The 18,306-nt window shown below is 38.2% G+C and overlaps 1 protein-coding gene across 4 annotated transcripts; it reads right to left on the reverse strand.

Moving 5' to 3' along the window:
• Positions 1-538: 538 nt before the first annotated feature.
• On the reverse strand, positions 539-15,263 carry syk (spleen tyrosine kinase). Of its 4 annotated transcripts, XM_053410716.1 has the most exons (15): positions 15,203-15,260; positions 15,000-15,105; positions 13,059-13,531; positions 12,456-12,616; positions 9,418-9,556; positions 9,137-9,218; positions 9,002-9,048; positions 8,264-8,326; positions 6,315-6,390; positions 3,948-4,107; positions 3,165-3,374; positions 2,164-2,353; positions 1,415-1,555; positions 1,038-1,150; positions 539-903 (listed from the first exon to the last, which is right to left on the reverse strand). In XM_053410716.1, the coding sequence occupies exons 3-15, from the start codon at positions 13,458-13,460 to the stop codon at positions 831-833; spliced, it is 1,857 nt and encodes a 618-aa protein (XP_053266691.1). In that variant the 5' UTR covers positions 13,461-13,531; positions 15,000-15,105; positions 15,203-15,260; the 3' UTR covers positions 539-830. The 4 variants fall into 4 exon arrangements, with proteins under 4 accessions (XP_053266691.1, XP_053266690.1, XP_053266692.1 ...); XM_053410715.1 differs by having other exon boundaries at positions 15,000-15,263; XM_053410717.1 differs by lacking the exon at positions 8,264-8,326 and having other exon boundaries at positions 15,000-15,263.
• Between the last annotated feature and the right edge of the window lie 3,043 nt (positions 15,264-18,306).

Raw genomic sequence — 18,306 nt, forward strand, 5'->3', positions numbered from 1 at the left:
ACATGGCAGAGCTGACATAGAGACAAACAGCCATTCACTCTCACATTCAAACCTACAATCAAATTAACCTAGCCCCAATTGGCATGTTTTTGGACTTTGGTGGGAAGCTGGAGAACCAGGAGAAAACCCACACAGACTTGATGAGGAAATAAAAACTCCACAAAGATTAACCCATTCAAACCAAGAACCTTCCAGCTGTAAGAGCAGGAGTGCTATTCACTCTTTCCAAAATATTATTAGAAATTCATCCTTCAGGAGTTCCAGTCTTTTACTCTGTCTGCCTCTCTCTCTGTATGATTGTGTTTGTGTATTCTGTTCTTTCCAGGTCTCAGGTCATTGGCTCCACCCTGGAGTTGGTATAGTGGGTATAGATTATTCACATATGTTTATAATTTATCAACTGTCATCTTTTATTATCTTTTGCTCTTTCTGTTGATTTACTGATTATATGTTTAGGGAAAAAAAAAGTCTAATCCGATTCCGGGGTCTAAGTGCAGAACGTGTTCTGTGGAGTCCCTATGATGAATCAGACTCTGCATTACTCTCAAACAATAAACTTTTATTCTAGGATCTTAGGTTAAGCTATAATGACATTGAAATATTAAATCTTTAATACATACAATGCACTGATATGAAACACTTCTAGCAAATGCATTAGTTATATAGTTTGTTTGCTGTAACATGGGTGTTACAGCTGGATACTCCAGTTGAAGTTAATGTTTTACAAATGAATTCATATTTCAAAACCATGTTCAATAATTTGTTCATTATTACATTCAGTTTTCCATCAGCCATCATTTTGCATAGTCTCATAATATCCATGTGAAGAATCACTGTGCGATGTCATAATAATAGTCTCGTAGTCTTTGCTCGACTACGGTGAATCCAGCTCTTTCCTCTGCCCTGTAACACATGAAAAAAGCAGTAGTTATCAAAGATGAGGTCTCTCTTATATTTCTGTCTGCTCTGATCCAGTCTGATGTTACCAACATACTTGATCTCATGTGATGATGATAAAAGGACAGCTTGTCACTTACTTGTATGTCCAGCAAGTTGTCATGAGGGCAAATATCTCTGGTGGACAGTTCAGTGGAGCTTCCATACGCATTCCACTTTCGATCATCTGCATGACATCATTTCCTTTCATTCCCTGTGAACAAGGATACATTCGGATGAAATGAGGCTCCGTCACAGGCTTATGGAGGAGGTGCATTTTTGGTATGCACTAAACAACAAAGCACAGCGACTGCAGGACTCTAAACTGGAGATTCAGTGGTTGTTGACGTTGTTGTATAGTAAGTAAGTGATGGAGTGAGTGAGTGAGTGATGGAGTGATCGAGTGATCGAGTGAGTGAGTGAGTGAGTGAGTGAGTGAGAGAGATTGAGCCGATAAATTAGCAAGTGATAGTCACACCTTGTATGGTTTCTGGCCGTAGGAATAGGCCTCCCACATGAGCACTCCAAAGCTCCAAACATCACTTTTGGATGAGAACTTGAAGTAGTTGATACATTCAGGAGCGTACCATTTCACTGGCCACTTCCCATGACCCTTAGCCTGTAGGGGAAGATACACACAAAACATCACTGGGTCTGATTTTGCGTTGTATTGGCCACGCCGCTGCACTGAAGAGACTTTGTTAGCTATTCTGATGCTCATGTTTTTTCTTTCGGATGTTAAGCAAGTGCAACTCTTCTATTGACAGAATATGATCGGGTGCTGGATGATACACTATGTTTATAATATGCACTTTGAGATAGGCTGTGGCCACCTTTGTAGAGATTGTAATGTTTTGAATGCACATTCATTTTGTCCTTTATTTTCTTCTATGCACAGAATGAAGGAGATTAAACTGGAGACTTAAGATAAAAGTATGTAAAATTATAGTTGTAATCCATTTTATCTGGTTTCATTCTTACTGTTTGAGCTTCAGTTCCAAAAACCAGAATGACTTCTCCTAAATCAAAATATGATTCAACTTTTTCTACAACAGAGTTATAATGTCAAATAAAATAATCTTTCTACTGGTTGCAGCTGTAAAAGCCTGTAAAATGGCCTAATAATTTGGGGGATAGCCATATTGCCCTCTAATTGCCCCAATGCTACATGTAAATTTACCCACCACTGTTTGTTACCATAGACTGACTCTATATAAAGACAGTTACCTTGTAGTAGTTCTGATCCTCTGCGACAGCTTTTGAGAGGCCAAAGTCACTGATCTTGGCATAGTGCTGCGTGACCAGCAGCACGTTCCTGGCAGCAAGGTCCCTGTGGACAAAGTTATGCTCCTCCAGGTACTTCATCCCTATAGACACCTGATGGACCAGCTCTGTGATGTTCTTCATGCTAGTTTGCCTGTAGATTGTCAAATGTTATTTTAACCGTGAATGTAGAAAGATAGGAATGAGAATGGGAAGCTGATCACATACAATCTTTGGAGATACCCTGAAGTCTGAGCATAGGTTTCAAAGAGTAAATTAATCAGACTTGAAATCTTTTCTCTACCAACATCTCAATTAGGAATAAACCTTAAACAGATTTCTGTTTCAAAACATGTGTCTGTGTTTTGCTGCCGTTTGGAAAGCTCAGTACACTTGTTGTTACTAACTTTACTAATGACCTATGGAAGCTTCCATAGGACATGATGCTATGGCCAGCTCTATTTCTATTAGAAATACTTTGGAATGGGGATCGAACCTCCAACCTTCTGTTATGAGGACAACCCGCTCGATCCCCTGAGCCTCAGCCGCCCTATCCATCTAATAATCTGTGAAAGACCGTACATTCAGAAGATTGGAACATTTATCAATGTACTTGACTTGCAGGAACAATGATTCCAGAGAATATGTTGCTATAAAGAATAACTATAATATGAAAACTATAATATATATAAGTATATATATATATAAACACTATAACATATCAAACTAAAATAATCTTTCGTAGTTTCTATGATAGAGAACTGATGCCTACTGATAGATAACAATTTTGAATTTGCAACTTTAATACAAAGAGCACAGTCCTTGACTCACCTTTTACAGATATCAGGGCTCACAATGGAATTTTCAAAAGTGAGGGGCACATGTCCACTGAGCAAATCATATCCTTAACCATTGAGAATGGAATGACGTTCAGGAGAGTTTCAGGATCCTTTTGGAGCACCTACTTGTTTTTCTGCAGGAACTTGTTGAGAGGTCCAAGCTCAGCCAGCTCCATGACCAGCATGAGGTTCTCTGCCTCACAGATTCCAATCATGCGGACGATATAAGGATTGTCCAGCTGCTGCATGACGTTGGCTTCTCGCAGCATTTCCTCTCTCACCGACGGGTTGTGGTCATCATTCTTTAGAACTTTTACTGCAACAGGCTTTTCTGTCCTAATAAAGAGGAATGGTATTGACACTCACTACAAATGCACAAATCCACCAAACCACACCAATACAAAACAGGTATAAGAAGAACACAATTAGTAACACAACATAATGGAATAAGAGGAGACAAACTAAGTCTTTACATCAATAAACACAGCATGTATAAGAAAGGTAAGCGTTTTCATGTAAAGACACATCTCAGCAAGCACTGCTCTGACAGGGATGTTGTGTCTCTGGCTATAAGTAGTCCTGGTCAGATGTCAAAAACCTGACACTGACAGAAAGAAAGTCGAGTCAAGTCACAGTTCAACTGATGCAGGTCTATTCTAGTGATTGGTAGGTTATGGCAGAGGGGACACACTTGAATATGCCATGTTTGTGTCTGTGACCTATTGGTGGCAAGTTTTTGCTCTTTGTGTGTCACCATAGAAAAATACATAATAATGATTTACGACATATTAACTAATATCAACATTTGGGCAAGATGTAGATGTCTGACCGCAATTATCATTGCATCATAGTGGCAAGTTAAAAGAGGGGAGTTGTGTTATTTGTATGTTGTGACGTGATTTGACATACTTCCTCATCTTGTAGATGCCCTTCATGACTGTACCAAAGTTCCCAGAGCCCAGCTCTCCATCCTCCAAGAAGAGGCAGTTGCGATCCACTGTGGAGCTCCTGAGTTCGTCTGGGTCTGCGTATGGACTCTCATATACCTCTGTGTCCATTGGCATGGCCTCTGATGGAGAAAGAACCGGGTCACATCAGACAAGTAGCGATTTAGATACTTAGATACAAAACATTTTGACGTGGATACTGTATCTTTTTTAAACAAGCCCTTGATTTACAGTTTTTCTCAATTGCTTTGGCTCATTTCACGAAACAGAAATGACATTCTCAGAGCTCTAAGTGCAATTGGCAAAATAGCCCACATGGTTCAGCACAACTACATAGATCACCTTCAAAAGGTCATATCTCACCCAAAACAGTTAACTCAAGTTTCAAAACCAAATCATTTTCTCATATAAATAGTCAGTGCCCCCAAAATGAAAAGTTCCTTCTTGATTGCTGTGGCTCATCTCTCAGAAAAAACAGGACATTCTCAAAGCTTTAAATACATTTGCCAAAATAACATAGATGGTTCAGCAAAACTCCATAGCACACCTGCAAAAGGTCATATCTCTCCCAAAACAGCCAACTCATCAGTCAAAACTAAATCCTTTTCTCACACAAATAGTTAGAGCCCCCAAAATGAAAAGTCCCTTTGGCATTGTTTAAACACTACAGGTCAAAATGTTTAGATGTTTTGTCAGTATGGCAGTGGACCATAGAAATATCCTTCATGTGCACATTTCAATCTTGGCTCAGTCCTTTGACACTGAATGGTTACAGTAGATGTTTTCTTTCCAGAATACTATGTGTATCAAACAGAAAAAATATTAATTCAAGGTTTCACATAAAATACTTAATATTGAACTCATACTGACATGGAAATTGTTACAGTAATTGCCATACATCATGCTTACAGTAACAGAAAATGTGTACAGCACAATATACTGTCAAACAATAAGCACATCAAAACTAAAATTTGGCATAGTGAGATATGACCTTTTGAAGGTGATCTATGTAGTTGTGCTGAACCATATGGGCTATTTTGCCAATTGCACTTAGAGCTCTGAGAATGTCATTTCTGTTTCGTGAAATGAGCCAAAGCAATGGAGAAAAACTGTAAACTTACTGTGTGATTGGTGATCAGATGTGTGAAACTCAACCTTGATTACTAAAGTTCTAGTTGCACCTGAAAATTAAGCCGATGATCAAAGATATCCTTATTACAGTATTACAGTTATTACAGTATATACCATGATGTTTTTCATGGTATTATGTGCCTGTACGATTTTGACAGTGGAGTGAACTATTGTGCAGGTGATGATGTACACAATGAAATTATGCCAACATGTTCTGCAGAGAACAACAACTTGACTGAGAAGCGACAGTCAGTTTTGACCAGCAATATATATTCAATTGGTAATTGGGCTAACTGAAGGCAATTGTACCTAACCGTTTGCAAAGGTGTGCTAAATCATTTGAAATTTGTGCAAGCTGTTGGAAATTGAACTTGTCATTGCAAGGATGTGCTAATACAACTGCAATTTGATTAAAGGAATGAGATATTCCAATCTGTTGTGAACAAGTGCCCAGTGGTTTGGAGGTTTGCACGTGTTGTTTTGAGAATTTCATTTCTGTTTTGTGAAATGAGCCAAAGCAATGGAGAAAAACTGTAAATAGTTCTTGATTAGGTGCCCTCATACGTAGGGAAACATGAATTGGGTTAAAACAAGTACTCTGTTCTGTCCAAAGGACTTTCGTTGTCATGGTTACAAAAAATAAAAGATTAAGTTATGGTTTCAGGATGATCATGTTCCTTGCCAAGAAGAAAAGTTGTCTGGAAATGATGAAATAAATGGGCCAGGGCTCTCTGGTGTGACATTTGTGCACTTTATATACCCAATATCCTAAATGTAGAGCTTCCTTTACTTATTAAAAATAAATAATGAACAGTTTAGGTCTTTAGAAAGACAAATTTAATGCATCTTCACAAATAATACTTTATAAAAAAACTAAGTGGTGTGTGCACATCAGCAGATTACTCTGTGATAGCTCCCCAAGATTATACCTTCAGAAGCAAAAAAAATTATATATTTGAAAGTGGTATAAATGTTTTGGTTTAGTCAAGATATGAAATCAATGCCTGTCATGAGCATTCAAACTTTTAAATCTGATCAGTCAAAGCATTTTACTCTGTTTATTTCCACTGAACTGAGCTAATCTGAACCAACATCTCAAAGTTTATCAGAGCAGTCTTAGTTACACACAAGCAAGCCAGCGAGGAAACACTGTGAAACTTTCTTTTTCATATATGTTTCCAAATCTTAAATAACTTACTTTTGGTGTCTCCTTGATTGTGGGGGAGCCTGGTGTCGTAAGCATTTAGATCTGTGGAGTTTCGAGATCCCTGACTCTGTGATCGGTTATCAAAGGTAAAATTTCAGAGAACATACAGAGGGAGAAACACACAATTATTCACAGGGTACTCTGCTGAAATATCATCTGCAATGATTGAATTCATTCCATAAACAGGCAACAACTAAATGTCTAGGGTTATGTCTTTCTTATGCAGCAAGGAGCCAGTCTTTATATGGACCTTGTATTACAGTGATTGACTGAAATGAATCAAGGTCAGATTCAAATATGTGTCTGTTAAATCTGCCCTTTGTCAAAAGGATAGTATATATTTTTGTTTCTGGAAAACCTTTTTTTGTAATCAGTCAATATCACTCTAATACATGGTAACCATTAAATGGGCCATTGTATGAGAATCCATACAACAGGGTTTAGAGGAAGAAAACAATTGCTTGGTGTTAACATCTTCTTTCACATGCATTCAAAGAAGGGGTATGGAACAAGTTCACTAAATGATTTACTGTTCAGATGTTCCTCAGGCACTTTGTTACAGCTCAGTGTCAATGATCTGCGAACGTTGAAACATGTTATAAGTCCCACACCCCTGCTTTAAAAATATAAACATCCAAGAACCTTTCTGAGTCTCCAGCAATGATGACTAGAGAACCACAGAAACATTTTTAAATGCAATTGGATTTATAGAAGTTAGAAATGCTGAAAAGGTGTGCGGTGCATAAAGCTTAGCTTTAGGTAACAAAGTCACAAGTTTCAGGCAGAAGTCATTCCAGATGCTGCAACCTTCAAAAATCACATCTAACATGACGGTGGTTTCCCAGCATTTGAACGTCTAACCTCTCAGAGGTCTACTCAGAGAAGTATTTCAGGGAGTCCTCTTTTCACTGACACACTTCAACACCAAACACTTCATAAGGCTGACAAGGTTGTTCAAAACCAAAGGCTTCTCCGGGAAATGTCCCTCAGCACTGACACTTCCAATGGATCTTCTCACACTAAATATTCCACAGTCCACTGTGAGTGTTATGCTTCTGTGGCTTGTATCTAATGAGGAACGTGTGACCTCTTATTGGACAGCATCAAATATAATAATATTTTATTTAATTTGTACAGAGGATATAATACAATTTTAGATGTACTGATGACTTTATGTGGAAGGTCTCTTTAAATGAAAAGTCATTCAATTAATTAGCGCTAACATTCACTTCCCTTCCTACACATTTAAGGTGGCACACACTTTTTTAAATAATGTAGTATAATATATACTTTATACACATACAGACTAATATGTTCAGTAGAAGCTGTTTCTAAACTTGACACAGTTAACATTTCCTAATTGTTTTGTTAAAACAAATTCATGCATTTGTCAATTTAGTGTGGTTCTTTTTGGTATGAAAGCCAACAAAGGGACACAGATTTCGGATTTCAACATGACACTGAGACCCTACTTTCAAGGTGGTCTGACTCTGGTTGTTTACTCTGCTGCAGAGTACCATGGAATCGTATGAAAGGCTGTTTTACTGGAAAGGAGAAAGGTTTGCCTTGTTGGTAGCTGTTAGGTTATTAGGATTGATCAGCCAGAACATAATTTCATGACAATCCATTCGTTGTTGAGTTATTTCAGTGTGGACCAATGATCCATGATGACATGTTTGGTCTTGAAGTGCACTTACAGCGGGAGGCAGCTCCTGAATGGGACACAGCAGAAGACTGCAGGCTGTGATGCAGCACTGAATGACCTCTGGATGGTGATAGAGTGTCATCACATCTCATAAATTAAATACGTTTGTTTGTGTAGTAACAAGCAAAATCACACAGGGAGAGAGTGTGTGTGTGTATGTGTGTGTGTGGGGGGGGGGGTTAAACACGGCGGTGACCAGTGGCTTTATGACGAGGCAGGAGGTGTTTCAGTGCACCTTTTTTCGGCCTGGAATGGGAACAAATTTGAGTCTGGACAGAATTCCATCTGCTGCATTTTGCTAGAAACCAAAATGTCAGAGAGGTTATCAGTACGTGACCAGGTAATGTTACGGTCATTACAGTAAAACTCACGACTCAGGAAAAGGTTATTTCTGAGACTAAACACTGAGTCTTACTGACTCTTTCAACTCTAAACTACAGAAAACAAAACAACACGATGGGTTCATTCATGGTATATCATTGCCTTCCTCATTCTCCTTCTTCTTTTCTTTTTTTACTTGGAACAACAAATACATGTTTCAGATCATATAGATTCGATTTATATTATTTAGAAATATTTCAACAACAGATATTCATATTTCAAAGATTCCATTAATCTCAATTATGTTACATGGAGCCAAACACGTGTGTCTTTATTCCTGCTCTTAATTATCGAATTGAGACAGACAGACAGACAGACAGACAGATAGACGGATAGACAGATACACAGACAGATAGATAGATAGATAGATAGATAGAAAGATAGATAGATAGATAGATAGATAGATAGATAGATAGATAGATAGATAGATAGATAGATAGATAGAAAGAAAGATAGATAGATAGATAGATAGATAGATAGATAGATAGATAGATAGATAGATAGATAGATAGATGCAGCAATGCTTTAAATACGAGAATATGCAAATGCCACCACACACACACACAAACACATGCACACACACACAACTTACAAGGGTAGTAGACAGTCCAGGATGGTCCCTTGGGAGTAGTGGCCGCCCTATTAGTATCAGTGTGAGTATGAGCACAGCGTATGATTATATATGAACATTGATATACAGAAGACTTTGAAAGTCAATCATTTTTACCAACGTCTGCATCAGGTCTTGGACAGGCCTCTGTTAACACCCGCAGTAGGCCATCTGGTTTGTATGAGTAGTGCTCCACCAGCTGTTGTACAGACAGAAGTTCACACGTCAGACACTGATCAGACTTTAAATCATTGTAATAATATTTTTGAGAGAATAATTTGGTCCCAGTCACCAATGCATCAGACAGCAGCTGGGACACGTTCAAAACCTGGTGCTCAGAGTCACAGTTAAAGATGAACACTATTTAATAGAAGACATATGAAAAGCATTGTGTTAACCTGCCACAGGGTGTCAAATTTCTTGCCATCTGGGATAGAGAGTTTTCCTTTCTTGTCCCTGTCAATGCGATAATGCATGACTTGTCCTTCATGTAGTAAACAAAGCGCGTAAGATCCTTTCGAATCTCTCCGTCGAATCCTGTCCACACAAGAAGAAGAAAATGATAAGAAAGGGGACAACACCGACAAGTTCCGCTCAGTGCTCACAATGGACAAGGGACTTAATATAAAGATGGACAATATAACAAACCTCAAATGTGGAGCCAAAGTGTTTGATGCTATTAAAAACAGCATGAGAGATGATTGACAGTTGAGACTGACTCAAGGATGTGTATCTGAGTGACGTCAATATGGTGACCCTGTCCCCCATCACTACTGGAAACCTTAATTTCTAGGATATTTTGGTTTCATTTCTGGATAGTAGGAGGACGTGTCGTCCATCTTTTACATACAGTTTATGCCAGGCCTCTCCAACTAATGACCAGTGGGCTGTATACATCGTTTTTGAAATTCCCATGGCCCGCAGGCCGTACTGCAAAGCAGACTAGCATGTTTGTGATATACCTAAACTAAGATATATATCTGAGCAGCCTTATTTTATATCACTCCTGTTCATGCATGCAAACTAACACACACACAGCGGCCACACAACTTGACACACCCTTGCGCACTGACAGACACAGTGTAATCAGAGGAACCATTACGTTGGTTAAGGTAGTAGTGGATAGTTATGGAGAAGCTCAAATGTAATCCGTCTGTATTCTGGGTGATAATGTTAGTTTGTCATGATTTTATTAATATCTTATCAACATATCTGCGGTCAGTGGGACCTGCAGACAGAGACGGCAGCAGGATGGAGGAGAGGTACTGAATCCTGTCTCATGTTCTTCCTCTGCAAACCACGTTTCTTTAGACCATCCTGCTTTATCTAAAACAGAGTGAATCTTCATTCTTAATTTTCTAATTCCAAATTTTCATGTTAAAGATATTACTTGATTTTATCAATCATCTTAGAAAATATGCAACAATCAAGATCAGTGTGTATAATGTGTTTTTATGGCAAAATTGTCCCCAGGACTCCACAAGCTGGGTAGTTTTCCCCAGTGTTTTGTTACTCCATATCTTTTTGGATGGAAAGCTCTGTCTAAGCTGCTTCAATCAGAGCCTGTGAGTCTCACAGGCTCAACAGCCTGGTGGTTACTGTTGTTATATTCATCTTGTGTTCTATATTTACCTGAAAAAAACACATAATTTACACACATCATATCAGTACAAAGTATGAACCATGGCAACAGTTTCAATGTCAGGTTTCAACCCTGTTGACCACTGCCACTGAGTTACAGTTGCTGTCTGTTGTGATATATGGCGGCAAAATATGTTTAATTGGTCCATGACTTGAACAACACACATGTATTTATCACAGCAACTCTATCAGTAGAAAAGTCATTGAGGTTACAGGAAAGCTTCTGGAGCTTCAACATGTTGTGTGTCTTTGAGCTCAAAGATTATTTATATTGTCATCTGAGCTCAGCTTTTGTGATGGAGGCTCTTTCTGCAAATGTTTTTTTTTATTCAAACCCTTTGAGGGACGCCCTTTTTTGGTCATATTGTTATGAATTATTCTTATTTTCTCATAACCCGCAAATAGGATCTGGCACGACCTGCCATAAGGGCCGATTGAGTGATTTTATAAAAAATTTAACAAATGCAAATTCTGTAGAGAAATTTGTATGTATCACTTAGTTTTTTAACTCAGGAATACAGTATTTTCTTTGATGTGTTGTCTACCTTGATTTTGATATGTTGATCATTGTTTGACAATCATTCTACTCCTTAATTTTGACATGCAACACCTGGAACACTTTATCAATATATATTTAATGTTTTAATCATTCAACTTGTTTAGAAAGGGGACATCGCAGACCTCACCCTGCTTCAGTCGTTTGGCTACTTCAGGAAGCGAACTACCGGAAACCACAGTGAGTGTGTGCTTGTGTGTGTATATGTCAATGTTTGTGTCTGTGTGTTAGGGTGCTCAGCAGTTATAAATTCTCCACCTCGTCTTCGCTCAAGTGTAGCAAGTGTTAAATATATAGTACAGTTCTTGCCTTTCAGCGTTTCCATTTATTTCACAACTCCCAATGTTACTTTGCAGAGGTGCAAAACAACCGCACCACAGAATTATGAAATGTAGCAAAGAGCAAAGAAGAAATGTAAAACTGTACAGGTAGATTTGTAATCCATGTGAACTGTTTCCATTGTCTGAACTTAGCAGTTTTTGCGGCTCTTGACAGGATATTACTGCCCTTAGCAAAAACAAAATAGGAAAAAAATATGTGATTGAGACTTATTGTCCCATCTGATGCTTCTAAGGAAAATAACTATGACCTGAAAACTAAACTAGAACAAATGAACAAATAAATTAGAAGAAACCCTTGTTTGGAATAGGCTACACTACACCAGTGTAAATATGCCAACGTTTTAAAATTCTCTCTGTCCACCAAACATTGACTATAATGACCAACAGTCAGCAATTGTCAATCCCACCATTGCATTCTTCATGATCTTCTTGAATGTTCCATAAGTAAAGAACCCGCAGGAAGAACCTGTATCAAAGTGAGATGAGAAACCCACAAATGCCATGTCTACCTTCGCCTCTCATTCGCTTCATAAACATGGGCAGTGACAATATGTGGGGGGACTGTAAGCCACTGTTCCACGTCCACCAACATTTTCCAGTCTCAGGCCTGCTCCAGCTGACCACTCCTGGTCGGTGGAGGAGGCCCTCTCTGTCCCTCTTCCCCCTCACGGACAAATCTTGCTTTGCTCAATGTGTTGTTCAGTAACTTTTCTTGGAGGGTTTCATGCTTAGGGATGAACACTTGTAATGAATTTGGTTTGATTTTGTGAGACCTTGCATACCAGTGAATTCTAGATATTCTGAGCTCTGAACAGCTGTTCAGTTGTTCAAATTCATTACACACTGTCAAATGTAAATGTACCCAAAGGCTTTATAAAAACTCTTGTAAAATACTTACAGGAATTTTCCATTTGTACGGAAGGCACTTTGTAACCTGGGCTCAGAGTCTTCTCGTGTAATTGATCCATGGAACCAGGGCATTCTTTCATGTGCAGTGGTGGCAATGAGTTTCTCCAGCTTAGGCCTCTGGCTGATGATGGCCTGCTCCAGAGCTGTCCCCTGAGCACAAACATGACCAATGATCTTATATCTATAATAGGACAACTTTAATGACCAAGTCAGAACTGTGGCTGGTGGTTAGTAAGACACTGGCTTTAACTATATACAGTGTGTGCAGATGCAATTGAGCGCATGAGCGGTTGGAGACAAATACTGTATATCAGCAGGGGAAGTACGATCAGCAGCAGAATATGACATAACAAAAAATGGTGGGGGTGACTATTCACTTGTACACACACACACACACACACACACACAGAGAGACAGGCACACGTTCTTATAACAGTGCAACATGAGAAAAGACAAAGTCGGATTGTTTGACTGATTGTGAATTTTTCGCCCCACTTGACCAATGTTTGGCATTTAGGCTTTGCTTTTGCGAGAATTATGTTACAATAACAAACAGAATGATAGGGCTATAAGAGTAAGAGATGACACTAACCTGCAAGTTCCAGGTCTGCTTGACATACTCCCTGATCAGTTTTTCCTTCAGGTCCTCAAACGGCCCCACCTTCGGTTGCATGTTCTTGGGCCTGTTGCAGGGCTTCTTGAGGAGACACACAAGGCCATCCATCTCCTGTGAGTGGTGGTCAATCACATCCTCAGGGCTCATGTAGCTCTTACCACCAGCTATAGCATATGTTTCACTAGGTTCTCTTTCAATGGTGTAATGGTAGCAGCGGCCTGAGTACAACACAGAGAGTGCAAAGCCTCCAAGATAATTGCGGCTTTGCCGTAGCAGGTACACGCCGTTGCCAATGCCTGCCTGCTTAAGGTATCCTTCTGCGTCCTCCCTGGTGATGTTGCCATAGAAGAATGGCAATGTATGCACATTGTCGGCCATTTTGGCTTCTTGATGATGGCTCCCTTAAGGATGTTTCCCTCACTGAGTTCAATGAGTGAGCTGCAATAATCCTAAAAACAAAGACCGAACTCTATTAGTGACATATGACTTGCACCTCAGTGTAAAAATTCAAAAAGGAACATAACCGTATGTGCAGCTCACAAACTGATCGTCAGATCATACATACAGTATATATAAATATAAACAAACCTGCTGGTTATGGTAGAAAATTATCAAGAGTCATAATAGACCTACAACTTCATAACTGCAACAATTACCCTACTGATACTACTATATATTTGGGGTGCTTTTATGGCCTTTACTTTTAATATGAAGGAGAAAGGCTATTGAGGGGGACAAAGATGGTGGAGGGACATGCAGCAAACGGGCCGGAACCAGACCTGCTTCAGTTCAGGCACTGCCTCCTTGGGTTGCCGCTTCTACCTGTTGAGCTAATCATGCACGATTTTGAAAAAGTAAGATCATTAGGGGAAATAGAAAAAAGGTCATTGGTGCAACGTAAAAGTACTTTTACTTCATCACTAACCGCTTCTGAGTAAAAATTAATATTGTATTGTATTATATTATTTCATTTTGCTAGTTTGCACTAGCAGGTGAAGCAGCCACTTGGTTTAATATGAAGCTACAAATTAGATAAATAGGTCTCGTCGCTATATCTTAGCTCAACTGATGTGTGTGTGAATGGTCTAAAGATACTAAAGAAGAAAGTAGTTAGGGAAATTTAAGTGACTTTGTAGATTTTTTGTTATTATATATATATATCTTAAATATTTACTATTATTTTTTGCACATGTGGTTTAAGTATGTATGTTAACTATTGTCACCCCGTATTGTCACACGCTGCTCTCCTCAGCCTGACATACGTCCCCAGTCTCTTTACCTTCCAAAACTCCAGAGCCTTCACACACTTACACTAGATTCAATTGACACATGAGGCTTCTGCTAAGTTTGCTGAGCTGAGTGACAGTTTGTATGCCTGTGCTATTTATATGTAAATATGTTATGTGTAAGACTATACAGAATGAGATGCGTAGTAGCTTTAACTACTATAAATATTTTATTACTCCATTTCTTTAATTTTTTGTAAACTGATGTTTGTAAAAAGAATTGTCAGAGCATGTCAAGCTTTATTAATTTTAGACAATCCCTCTGACTTTGTAAAGTCTTTTAAAATATATCTATTCAACAGGAAGTCAGCGAACAGGAAAGCATTTGGTTATTAAAGATAAAGATAAGAAATTATTATTAAAATATATTAATTCTTCTCTTACTCTACTGGCAGAGTTTCATTAGAGACTAAATGTATATTTGATTCTTTGGAGTATTTTGAGATATTAATGCTTAACGTTATTCCATATTTTTAATCAGTTTGTCTTGAAACCACACAAACTGATTCTCATGCTGACATCTACATTTTCTGAAACAAAGCTTGCTTTCTGATCCAGAATAACTCAGCAAAGTGAGAGAGATACATCAAAAAGTTAGACATTTTAAACGGGGAGTAAAGGCTGCACTTACTGTGTCCGTGGTGAGGAAGAGAGTTGGATCCTCCTCTAGGGAACTTCTTTCAGTTATTTGACAGTCTGAACAACATATGAACAGGTCATCTGGCATTCAGCAGCTCCTGACAAACACGAAATGAAAACCATGAACATGAAGCCGTCGGTCCCACATAGATAATCCTGTTTGTGTTTTCTTGCAGATTGGGTTTGGTCACTGACACATAGTGAGCTGCTCGAGCATTGAAGCTTCCTCATTTCAACAACTTCTTCTTCTCCTACTTCCCTTTTTATTTGAACACTGACCAAGTTACACACAGGAAATGATGTGGCAACTGTAATGACAAAAAAAAAGTAAGACACCAACTTACAGATCATTGTATTTTTAATTTTAGTTCATGGTGGAAACAGCTGCTGAGAATCACTAAGAGTTAAAAGCAACAGAAAAGCTTTTATTTTTAAACTCTGATATATAATATATAATAGAACATCAAATAATGGCGGGATTATTTGACAGGCCTACAAATTATTATTGATAATTTTGTTTGTCATGTCATGTGTTTGTCACTGTTTTTATGTCTATAAGTATAGGTTTTTGGGTCAGAACCAGTTACTCATTAACTTAATTTATTTGTATTGGTTTCAATTTATTTTTGTCTGTTGTACTCTGCAGACATTTCCAAAACACAACAGCTAAATCTTATAAGAATTTTAATATGAAATTAGGCCTTTATAAGTGAGGAAATTGTTTTTATCTAACTATTATTTCGATTATTACATTATATATAAATTGATTATAAAAAAATATATATGTTTTATTTTCTTTCCCAATAAAACAAGGTTTGATCATGTCCTGACTAAGAATTAATTTGCATAAACAGGTTATATGTACCCACACTGAGGAATTTTATTTTAAACTAGAATCATCTCTGTCCAGATATATGTTTTAAAAGTCTTATAAGCGGAAAAACTCCAAAGTAGACTAACAAAGATGTAATAAAGTCCGGTATTGTATTAGAAAATCGGATTAGTGCGGTTCTATGCTTTAAGGAATCTCTGATGACTGTTTGTTATTCGTGTGTTCATGCATGTTTGTGTTTCCTTGTTTTTATATGATGGTGTCTATTATCTGAATGCACCCATGGGGACTCGTTTCACTGCACGGGTCGAGACTGTGTGTGTGTGTGTGTGTGTGTGTGTGTGTGTGTGTGTGTGTGTGTGTGTGTGTGTGTGTGTTGTGTGTGTGTGTGTGTGTGTGTGTGTGTGTGTGTGTGTGTGTGTGTGTGTGTGTGTGTGTGTGTGTGTGTGTGTGTGTGTGCGTGTGCCTGTGTGTGTGTATGTGTGTGCATTTGGGTCAGTCATGTGTCACTACCAGAGCATGTACACCACTCAGGAAGTGCAGATTGGTTACTGTGTGTTCACTTTGTCACTGTTTCACTTCAGCTTTTCTACCCCCAGAGTGAGGACAAGGCTAAATTTACTTTCCAATTGCCAAATGTCATTTTGTTACGATGTGTATACTTGAATATTTAATGAACTATTCCTGAAAAGATTAAGCTACAATATATTTTGTTCTATAAATTTTGTTTTGATAACTGTAACTCTTTCTATATCTTGTTTTATTGAATAACACACTAGTCAACTATGAATAATCTCACAATGACACATATCAAAATGCTTTCATCCACTCATAAAATCTCCTCACATCCATTTCCGAGTCAACACAAAGGTCACACTGAGTTTTCTTATCAGTACAAAGTCACAAAGTCAATAGTCTGCATGAATGTGCACATATATGCTTTTGTTTCAAATACTTTTTAAGAATTTTTTTGACAGTAACAAAAAAAAAAATACTTCTTGAAATACCCTTTGTGAGAGAATGGATCATGCTGCAGTGATGTGAATCCCAGTGTCAGAGTAAGAGTAAAAAGTAGAAGAGCAGCATGAAGGAGATGGTGCAACATTGTGACATTTCAGACACAGAGACAGGTGACATGCGGTCTTCAGTCAGCTTCAAGGGCCTTCAGCTTTGTTTGGACTTGATGCACTGAAGAATGGAAAATGTCACCATATGATGATCCACACCTCGCACTGTGCGGGCGTTGCACTGTCGCCTTATTATAACTTTTTCAAAAGACTTAAATCTCACACTCTTAGGGAAGTGAAGTGTCTTCACTTCCTCTGCTAGCAAGTGGTCTGTGTTTTTAAAGCTTCCGTTTTTACATTGAAATGTCTTTTGAGTCCTCTCAGTAACAGAATGATAAATGCTCAGTTACAGGTTTTACCATTCGGTCATTCAGAATTCCACTATCTTTCTTCATATGTGATGATAAAGGACTTGAAAATTACCCTTGGCGTCCAATTGCTTGCAGAGCTCAAAGTAAATCATTTTTACATTCAACAAACAGTCGAGAGATGTCGTTTATGAAGATAAAATTATGATCTCCAAAATCCCCTTTATGATTGATCTATAACTCTACTTTATATGGCTCTGCCTAATGAAGCAACAGAGCTAACATATTCAGTAAGAAAGCTCGCTCAGTCGGTGCGAAAAAAGTTGCTGCTATTGCTGTTTTGATCATTAATCCTGCCTGGTGTAGAAAATCATCAAATTTGTAAAGCAACAACATGACACCTGGGACGGGAGGGTATCCTGGTTTATCAGTGCACAGTGTTGCAGAAACCAGTCAGCTCAGCATGGGCAGAAAAGATCAGGATCATGTTAACGCTTTTTAGAAATCCTCTCAACAGAGCATACATCTAATACAGTGCTGCAGTAAGACCATATCAAAGATTAAAGCAGATTAGAAAATATAGGGTGCACTATCTGAATTTGAACATAAACATTCACAGTTTTCAGACCCCTTCACTTTTGTCACATAATATGATATAATAACATTTTGTGAATAAGGGATATTCACAATAAATTAAGATCATGAGAATATGAATTTTAATGTAAGGATTAAACCTACATTTTACTGTAAAATGTATTTTAAGATTGTATAATATAACAGTCGCTAAAGTAGAAATTAATTTGTGCCACTTGCATTACAAATCCTCAGGCTGCCAATAAACTTCAAATCCCAGTCGGGAATAAAGAGTGAACAGTCCCTGTGGCCACTTCTTCTGCGCACATTACGCTTATAATGTGTCCTCGGCAGGAATCTTTACAGGTTCACAGCGTCCCCTATTGATGAAAAGGCATAAGACCATACACAGCAAAAAATACAATGCATTCAGACCCATTCACTATTTTCACATTTTTAGTAGGAGCCTTATGCTGAATTTTCAAAAATTCATCAGCCACCTCCATGATTCTTAAATGT

The sequence above is a fragment of the Pleuronectes platessa genome, chromosome 19 (genome assembly GCF_947347685.1).
Source record: "Pleuronectes platessa chromosome 19, fPlePla1.1, whole genome shotgun sequence".
NCBI classification, from domain to species: domain Eukaryota; kingdom Metazoa; phylum Chordata; class Actinopteri; order Pleuronectiformes; family Pleuronectidae; genus Pleuronectes; species Pleuronectes platessa.